Here is a 9,069-nt window from a genome sequence, read left to right on the forward strand (position 1 = left end):
TCTATTGTTGACTATCTCTTAAAGAAAACACATCCAAAGAGAGAAATTTAAAGAGATCTTTGTAAAGAGATTTTGCCATTGTAATCTCAAAAATACATTTTTTGAAAACATAATCTTGATGTGTATGAGCATTGATGTAATAAAGCAAGTGAACGAAGCACTATAAAACTCTACATATGATCTTTCTATTTCATTAACACAGTTTGCAATACGACGACCAACATAGTCTGAGTCTAGTCTACTCATTTACGATTTTATTATATTAGTTGATGAAAAACTGCATCAGCAACTTTATCAACTTAAGAGATCAATTATCTTAAGACAAATGCTATACGCAATTCTCTTTCGGTGACCTTATTTTGAAGAGGTTGTGTTTGCCTTGTTGGTATGGTAAGTAATACATGTTTTTCCTGTCCGGTGGAATCTTTTGGTTTTGCATTGGATCAAGGTCAGGATGTAGATGGTAGCTCAAGGGCAGCCAACCATGAGCTAATTCAACACGTGTATTTTAAATTTTTTGTTATGAGTAATTATATATGCTCATATATACTACACAAAATTATGTTAAAAAAGAACTACACAATTTTGACAATACATTTACATAACAAGTCCATTTTTACAAGTGGGACCACTTTACATAAAGATGATTAGCTTATATTTCTAAACTGACACACAAGTGTGTCAAATTTGTATGTAATTTTTGATTAGATTGAAAAAAACTTGTTTGAAATTAATGTGTATACATATCATTATTAAAAAAGGAATTACAAAAGAAAAAAAATTTCTTCTATTTTTTAAATAGAGAAAAGTCCTTTTTCTAAAGCATAAAATAAAATAGACTAGCATGCCACTTCAGCAATGTAGATCTCTTGTCAGGTTTAGTTAGCATAAATAACAAAGTTCCAGTAGCTGAGAATCATCAAAGCAATTTTGATACAACATTCCACTTTTTCTCTACAAATTGGGAATGTTAGCTAATGGCAAGCTTACAGAGAAAAATCAAAACTTGTGTGGTAATTATAATACATGTTGAATATGAAAACAGGACAAGCATGATGAACTCCAACCAGAGTGCTCAACTTCGGCCAAATCTGTAGTCCTGTTCTACCAACCACAATTCCAACACGAAGGAACTGAAGCTTTTCATACTCAGGCTCTAATATCATTACTAAGCTCCACCACCTTCTTGTAGCTGAAAATTAAATTGTCAAATTGGACAGAAAACCTTCTCCACTTTCGAGTCTGCGGCATCATGGTGGATGAGTTTCAGGTCTCCATGCAAGTTCTCCATCTAAGTTTATCTACAACTTCTCCCATAAATCCCCTGCACTAAACAATATAAGGTGAATATTTGATGAAAATACATGGAAACTTCAGTGGATGCTATGACCACTGCAATTTCAAATTTCATATTTTAGAAGGCAAACATGCTGCACCTATTTTTACCTCCATGAAAACAATTGAAACCTGAATTATCTAAATAAAGAATCCATGACAAAACATCACAAGCCACTTACTGAAAAAGGGGTGGAAAAAAACTATTCAATGAAATAAGTTAAAACTGGGGAATGGAGATGCATTCAAGTTTTGCACTTAATTTTCCTTAAAGATTTATCAGGATTATTTATGGAAGTTTGCTCTATATCTTCAAATGAGTTGGTTTCCTTATTTTGTTTTTAGAGGTAAGTTGGATGGATTGCAACAGAATTTGAAATTTAGATTATGAAAGTATATAATATGGCTCATTTATTATGAAAGCAATTACTCAGACCTTCTATACATCATCTATTTATTTCTCTCTTATCTATGCCAATCCTACATCAATCAATATCATAACAAACTAAAAACACTTTCACAAATAACCAGAACCAAGGAGTTCTTAACAATAATTGAAATTAGACATTTGATTTTTCGTTCAAGATTAGGATTATTTATAGAAGTTTACTCCATTTTAAATGTGTTGGTTTTCTTATTTTGTTTCAAGTACAAATAACTAGAATAATTGATCCACAGAATTCTTAGACAAGTCTAAACCAATGCAGAACCTCCTTTGGCTATATTGTACATAATAATTTAATACTAGTTTCCTGAGAAGCAGCACGTAGAAAACACACCCGTATAAAGTGCAAAATTGTTAGAACAACCTGAAGAATTATAGCAGATGTTTTACTTCACATGCGTCTTTGTTTCTGTTGAGGATACCCACTCATCCCCATTCCTGGGTCTTTTCTTCTCAACTGCTAAGAATAAGTCGGGCATATGCATCAGCAAAATGAAACAACATTTCCACAAGTACATCAATACTCAACAAAAATACCTGTTGCTGATGAGCCTGTGGATTAACACCACGCTGCATTGGGATACCACCTGGGTTCATTCCACCACCCATTCCAGCCTGAGAACCAAGATTATAACCTGCTATGCCCTGAGACTGCATCCGAACACCAATAATAGGCCGAGCGACACCTCTATTTGGAACTCCATGAACACCAGCCATGTTTCCAGCTACTGCATTGCCAGAAGAAACCTGGTCCAAACACTCAGAGCATAAGCAAATCAAATAGAGAATGGAAAAGCTTGCCATCCTAAACAAACAATTAGATGTTCCCAGTGAAAATGAGTGAGAAAGATTAAGTAAATTAAATACATGAGTGCTTTAACTAAAATATAGTTGATGCATGTAGCAGCCCACTTCAGAAATAGAAAATTGCAAACTAATATAAGGCATCTACTTTCAGTCGGAGCTTAACCAAGTAATCTACCCGATTACAAAATAGAATACATGTGTTCACATGAGCTTGCTTAAAAAGCATTTATTAATCATTATGGTTAAAAATGAAAGGGGGCAGGGTAAATATTATGATGAATATAAAAGAAAAAAAAATAGAGATTTTGCTTCAGAAAAATTTGGTCATTTATAAAAAATAGACTAATATTATTGCACACTTATTCTTAACTGATTTTATCAGATATTTGTTGCTAGTTCTTATTTGTGTTAATAAATGCATTTTTCCATGTCTTTTTTCCCTAAAATACTATCTTTATGGCAGTCCATTAAAGTATAATTCGTTTGTCCTTACCTTGTCTAGACTCATGTTGCAATTATTAAATTCATTAGAAGCATAACCTTTAAAACATTTCAACATTCGGAAAGGAGTACAACTCAAATGTGATTAGCCACAAAAAGAACCTTTAAAGATCTTTACCGAAATAAATTGTCTTGGGAAGAACTTTGGGAATTTATCAATATGCCTCTCAACAATCGTTCCCCCCCTCCTCTACAAATAACTAAGAAATGTATACAAATATATGTAGGAGACCATAGGACTTACCGGTTGTGAAGGCTGGAGACTCGTTGTCCCTTCAAAGTCCGTAGTTGTGTCTACTGGACGAGTAGGATAATTAACAACTTTCTCTCCTTGGCTAGGCACCAGTGCACTGAACATTAATGTAAAAATTCCTTGTCAAAATGACAAAGGTGGCAAGGAAATTATGCACATTAGGGAAAATTTTAATTTCAGGTGACTGTTGGTGTTTTTTAACAATATGGATTTCACTGTTTTCCCCTTTTCAATCTACCGAAAAAAAAAATGGTCTGGCTGTATGATTTCTTATCATCTATGTATTTGACGATGATACCATAACATCTTTTGTCAAATCCCCCTTTCTCTAAGAAAAACAATTTTCATTTCTGTAATTTCATTTCCATAACAACATTATGTCTAGAAAAACAAATCTGTACCAGATTCTTATCATGTACATAAAAAACATATCAATAGTAATAAAAATAAACATAAGAGAGATGAAATTGATAAAAAGAATATATATACAAAAATAAAGAGAAACCTCACTTTCTTCCTGGTAGTGGTTCAAGACGAAAATACCTGAGAAAAAAGAAGTTAAGACAACTAAGAAACTCTGCCTTGAAAACAATAGCAGCTTTAATCCAGATTGTTCCTACCACAATTTCTACAATTCCTTTAATCCAGACCATATATAGATAAATATCATGCCATAGTTTTAAACTTCTGTATATGTATACCTCAGCTTTATGCAAATCCCAATATTAAAGAGGGCAAAGTTTAAAATGATGGTCTAGAAATCTAGGCAACAAGTGATTTATGCCGACGGGATAGCTTGTATAAATTACAGTAATAAGAGTCATTAAGACGCCACAACATTGAAAGAACCAGTATGCTTAAGCAGAATCCCACAGATAAGAAATCTGATTATCAAAAAGGTGTAACAAGTCTCGAAAGCTTGAGAGCTTTTTGCTATTCTTTGACCTTTTTCTGCACATATGATATTCTAAAGTCCAAAATATTTGGTGACAAGTTAACCAACTTGCTTATCATTATTTGTAAGAAAATTAAGTGTTAACCCAAAACAATATGGGGTTTGTTAATCAATTCACTGCATAAATTTAAGTAGGATTGCTTAGGAGTAGAGAAGCACTAAACATTAGTAACTTGATATAAAGAGATTCTCACTCATGATCTAGAGCTTGTGCTGCTGTAATACGCTTTCGTGGATCATATCTGCATAATAATATGCAGCAAATGTAAATTACTGTATGGGATTGCAAATCATCATATCTGAATATCAATTAGTAATAAATAATATGACCAAAATGAGATTAGAATCTTCAAATTTTGTATGCACCATAGGTTTCTTTTGTTTTATAACTGAGCAGATTGAATTTCCCTAGCAGTGTCACAGAAGAAACTAGATTTATGTGATACATTTGTACAGATTTATGTCATTGGTATTAGCTGTTAGAGTCATGCTACTGTGAGACATGCAAACATACATTTCATATATGCCAAAAAGAGCACATTGAATTCATAACAGTTTTTATATACTTTATAATCTTTAACCACCGAATAGGTTTTATAAAGTGCCTTAAAGACAAAATTATATCTGCGGGTGATTTGATGATTTTCATGGAAATTGCCAAACGCAAAGTCCCACCCAATACTTGCGATAAAGATCAATCAGGTTCTCCAACATTCTCAAACATACACTGTCCTAGTTGTCAAATGTCAAGCAACAAAGTGATGATGGTAACCATATTTTCCTCTTATTTTTTTTTCTCTTTAATGATGGCACACTATCATGAAGAAACAAGACGGAAATAAGAACAAGGAATACCCCCACAGCAACAATAATAACTAAATAAAAAGATAACAAAAGTAAAGCCTAAATTTAATGAGACAACTTGTAAAATAAATATAATTCCGTACTTCAAAATTGGAGTGTCAATGATTCATTTTATCAGATCTAAAGTCCAACCAAACTGTGGAAGTGATCTGCGATGTGATTTCAATAAAGCAAAAGAAAGAAACAATAATTCAGCTTTAATTGTGGTTTTGACTCTTACAAGGTTAGTTTGGAAAATATGATTCCTGAGAAAATGATAGGTTTGTAGAAATTGATTTTTACTGGAAAGACAAACAATGTGTCTATCAAAGCTACTGAGCACTCACATCAAATGCTTTAAAATAGAGATTCTCTAAAATAAGATATAAACTAAAAACACGCTACATCAGATGCTCTAAACTCGTTCTTTATTTTAAAGCTTCTTTAAAATTCAATGTTTATGCTCTACATTTATACAACTCTATTTATTGCTCTAAACATATTTTATTAATTGTCTGGGGTTTTAATTTTTCTTTTTATATGGGGATATGTGTAAATATTAACATTATATATTTCAAATGGATAAAATATATTAAATTTGAAAAAATTAGAGTTTCGATGATGTATTTTAAAGAAGCTGATATATGGTGTAATGTAAAACTTAAGGGAAAAAAAATAGAGTTTTGGTGATGTATTTTGAAGGATAGAGTAGAAAAGCTATTGGGAGTGCTTTTGTGGAAACTTCATACTTATTATGGTTGGACAATAATACAAAGATTTTTTAAAACATTTCTCAGGCCAATGAACATAGGAAAGAATGAATGGGTATTTCTCCTTCAAGGATTTTTTTTCTTCTTTTCTACTATGAAATAAATTTGACTATAAAAGTAACAAATATAAAACTCATTTTTCCTTGTGCATATTTAGTGTTGAGGACATCTTGCTAAGTTGAATTTGTAACTTTCTCTTCTTGGTTAAATGAAAAGTTTATGCTTTAATCAGTAAACATTAATAACAAGATGTCCTCTACAACAACAATAATAATAACAATATAAATAATAATATATGAAGCCCACTATTGTTACAATGTACAAAGTTCATAAATCAATGATCAAACAATCCACTAACATACAAATATAAAATGTAGTTCACGCAATTTAAAGAGGTATACATACTCAAGCATCTTAGATAAGAGGTCAAACGCAGGACTTTTTGGAGAGATGTGGACAAAACCATGAAGCCCATGATTGTCACTGTAAAAAGAATACGCAGAAAGCAAAACAAAACATGAATAAAATCAGAACACGGCAAAAGAGAGGTTTGTAAAGGATGGTCACAGTGAAGAATAAATAAATTATCTTTTACGGTGACCACTATAAACAGTATGTTCAAAATATTATGATGTATCAAAAACATACTACTTGTGGCCTTGAATATGCTGTAAATCATTTTGCCAATGCGGAAGATTTGCAAGTGTTGGCCACTTCTCTATAGTGGGATGACCTGATGAATTAACAATATACAATAACGATCCTAAACATAAAGGGAACAAATAAGAGTTTATTAGTTTGAACTACGTACCTAAGACCTTGAATATCTTGTCAAGTTGATCAAGCTGAAAAAAAAAATTAAATAAATCTCATGAGTACATCACTATATCAAAACATCAAAGTCGGTTAAGGACACTGAGAAAAGAAAGAAGACCTGAAACGGATTTGGGGTAGCTTTGACTTCAGCTCCTTGAAACAGTGGCTTCAAAGTCAAAAGCTCAGCAAAAATGCATCCAACAGCCCACATATCTAAATAAAGATATAGTGTTTATTTAGTGCAACACTAAAAGCCTTTATTTCTATGATATATTTTAGAATCCAACATACAGGAAATTCTATATGCACAAATGCACAAGCTACACATGGGTGTTTTTGTGTGTGTAGCTGATAAAGCATAGCACAAACAAAAATGTTAAGACTAGAGCAAATAACAACTATCTTTTAATCAATTTTGTATCTAGTATCTAGTATCTTGCTGTTATGCTTGCTGTATATGCCTGTTAATAATAAAAATGAAATTTGGTGTTGAGAGGTACCAACAGCACTTGTATAATGCTTCGCCCCAAGGAGCAGCTCTGGTGCACGATACCAAATGGTTACCACAACCTGCAAGTAGCACAATAACAACAAAGAAAAATTATATATTGTATTCCCATTAATAAGATTATCTAAAAAGGAACAGTAAATGACATTTTATGTTCATTTTCCACAATAGATGTTGAAATGGACATTAGCTTTCACTAACAGAAAATTGACATTAATACAAACAGCACAAGTATTACAAGCAGAAAACTTGTACAAAACTTACCCCATTTTCAGATAATGGCTTCAATGGAGCTTGATATACTCTCGCAAGTCCAAAATCAGCAATCTTAACAACTCCCTGCTCCTCGCCGTCACCCATAACCTGATCACAAAAGCATGTAAAACTCAACAGCAATTTACATAGGTGAAAACGCACTAGCATAACTGATACTCCATGTGGGAAATGCATCTCATAGTGAAAACATATTTTTCCTTGCACAAAAGACTTAGAAAAATCTTCTTAAAGAGCGTAGCGTACCAAGATATTAGAAGGCTTCAGATCACGATGAATGATCCAATTACTGCAGCAACAGTTCCAATACATAAAATGATGAAAGATCAAGAACATTACAATTAAATTAAATTAAACCTGTTTGCCACTAACCAAAACATACCTGTGAAGATAATTTAATCCATTAAGCAGTTGCCAGAGCAATGACTTTACAGTGTACTGATTAATAGCATGATTAACCTTGTCGCGATGGTGTCTAATGATTTCCTGCAAATTTATGGATTTGAATATGAAGCTGCAATAGAAGCTCGCTCTTCAACTAAACATAAAAATTTAAAAAGTAATACTAACAAATAAATAGCAAAAGGTAAAAACTTCCCCTAGTTTAATGCAATAAAGAAAAGTAATGGATACCACAACTCACATAGAGGTCATGCTCAGCATAATCAAAAGCCAGATAAAGAGACATATCAGTATGGTTGATATGAACATTCACCAGCTTTACGACATTCTCATGAGTAATCTCCCGCAATAACTGTACAATTAAAATTCTTTGTGATTATTTCAGAACCAAAACCCTAACCATCTGCTCCGCTTCCATGAAACGAAGAACGAAATAAAAAAAGATAACCAAACCCTAATGAAAACAAGTATGTAGATGATTCGGTAAGAAATGAAGAGCCAAGACCATAATTTCTCGAATGGCGGTGGGCGAAACTCCATCCCCGTCTTTGGACTGCTTGAATTTTTTAATGGCGATGGATTTTCCGCGATTGCTAGGAGTCTTGGTACGGGCAAGAAAAACCAGGCCATAAGTTCCCTCCCCGATCTTCCCAATCAAATCGTACTGAAGCAACCACTCAGGCTTGTTGCTGCTATTACTGTTTCCACCATTGTGGTTGGAATTTCCAGAGCTGACGAGACCTCTGTTGCCGCCATCTCCCATGGCTGCCGAGCTCAAAGCTCAATTTTCCCTTGAGCGGGTTTTCTGTCCCTGGGTATCTAACTCGTCACACCAACAAAAGGACTTCGAATCATTTGGACAATAATCATTAAATTAAATTAAATTCTTATGTTTATATCAGATTCCCGTTCCTAAACATTTTTAAAAGAGAAATGTCATTTTTGTTAATAAATACAGTAGAACCTCTGTTTAAGAATACTCTATTTAAGAATAACCTCTAATTTGTTATAAAAAAATAAGTCACAATTTGGGCCAATTGTAAGAATAATTATATCTTAATAAAAATATATACATGTATTTTGTAAATTTATTTATGTAAAATTAATAATTTTATTTTAAATTATAATACATATATGAAATTATATTTACTTTAAAATATT

The 9,069-nt window shown here is 32.6% G+C and overlaps 1 protein-coding gene across 4 annotated transcripts; it reads right to left on the minus strand.

Annotated features, from left to right (window-relative positions):
* Positions 1-851: 851 nt before the first annotated feature.
* On the minus strand, positions 852-8,863 carry LOC115712705 (cyclin-dependent kinase E-1). Of its 4 annotated transcripts, none has more exons than XM_030641040.2 (16): positions 8,414-8,863; positions 8,150-8,260; positions 7,889-7,992; positions 7,753-7,795; positions 7,498-7,596; positions 7,226-7,295; positions 6,844-6,938; positions 6,721-6,754; positions 6,558-6,642; positions 6,315-6,392; positions 4,491-4,538; positions 3,852-3,884; positions 3,333-3,438; positions 2,318-2,527; positions 2,145-2,237; positions 852-1,324 (listed from the first exon to the last, which is right to left on the minus strand). In XM_030641040.2, the coding sequence occupies exons 1-15, from the start codon at positions 8,669-8,671 to the stop codon at positions 2,172-2,174; spliced, it is 1,440 nt and encodes a 479-aa protein (XP_030496900.1). In that variant the 5' UTR covers positions 8,672-8,863; the 3' UTR covers positions 852-1,324; positions 2,145-2,171. The 4 variants fall into 4 exon arrangements, with proteins under 4 accessions (XP_030496900.1, XP_030496901.1, XP_030496897.1 ...); XM_030641041.2 differs by having other exon boundaries at positions 852-1,329; positions 8,414-8,821; XM_030641037.2 differs by having other exon boundaries at positions 2,145-2,240; positions 8,414-8,821.
* Between the last annotated feature and the right edge of the window lie 206 nt (positions 8,864-9,069).

This window comes from Cannabis sativa, chromosome 4 (assembly GCF_029168945.1).
Source record: "Cannabis sativa cultivar Pink pepper isolate KNU-18-1 chromosome 4, ASM2916894v1, whole genome shotgun sequence".
In the NCBI taxonomy this organism is placed as follows: Eukaryota; Viridiplantae; Streptophyta; class Magnoliopsida; order Rosales; family Cannabaceae; genus Cannabis; species Cannabis sativa.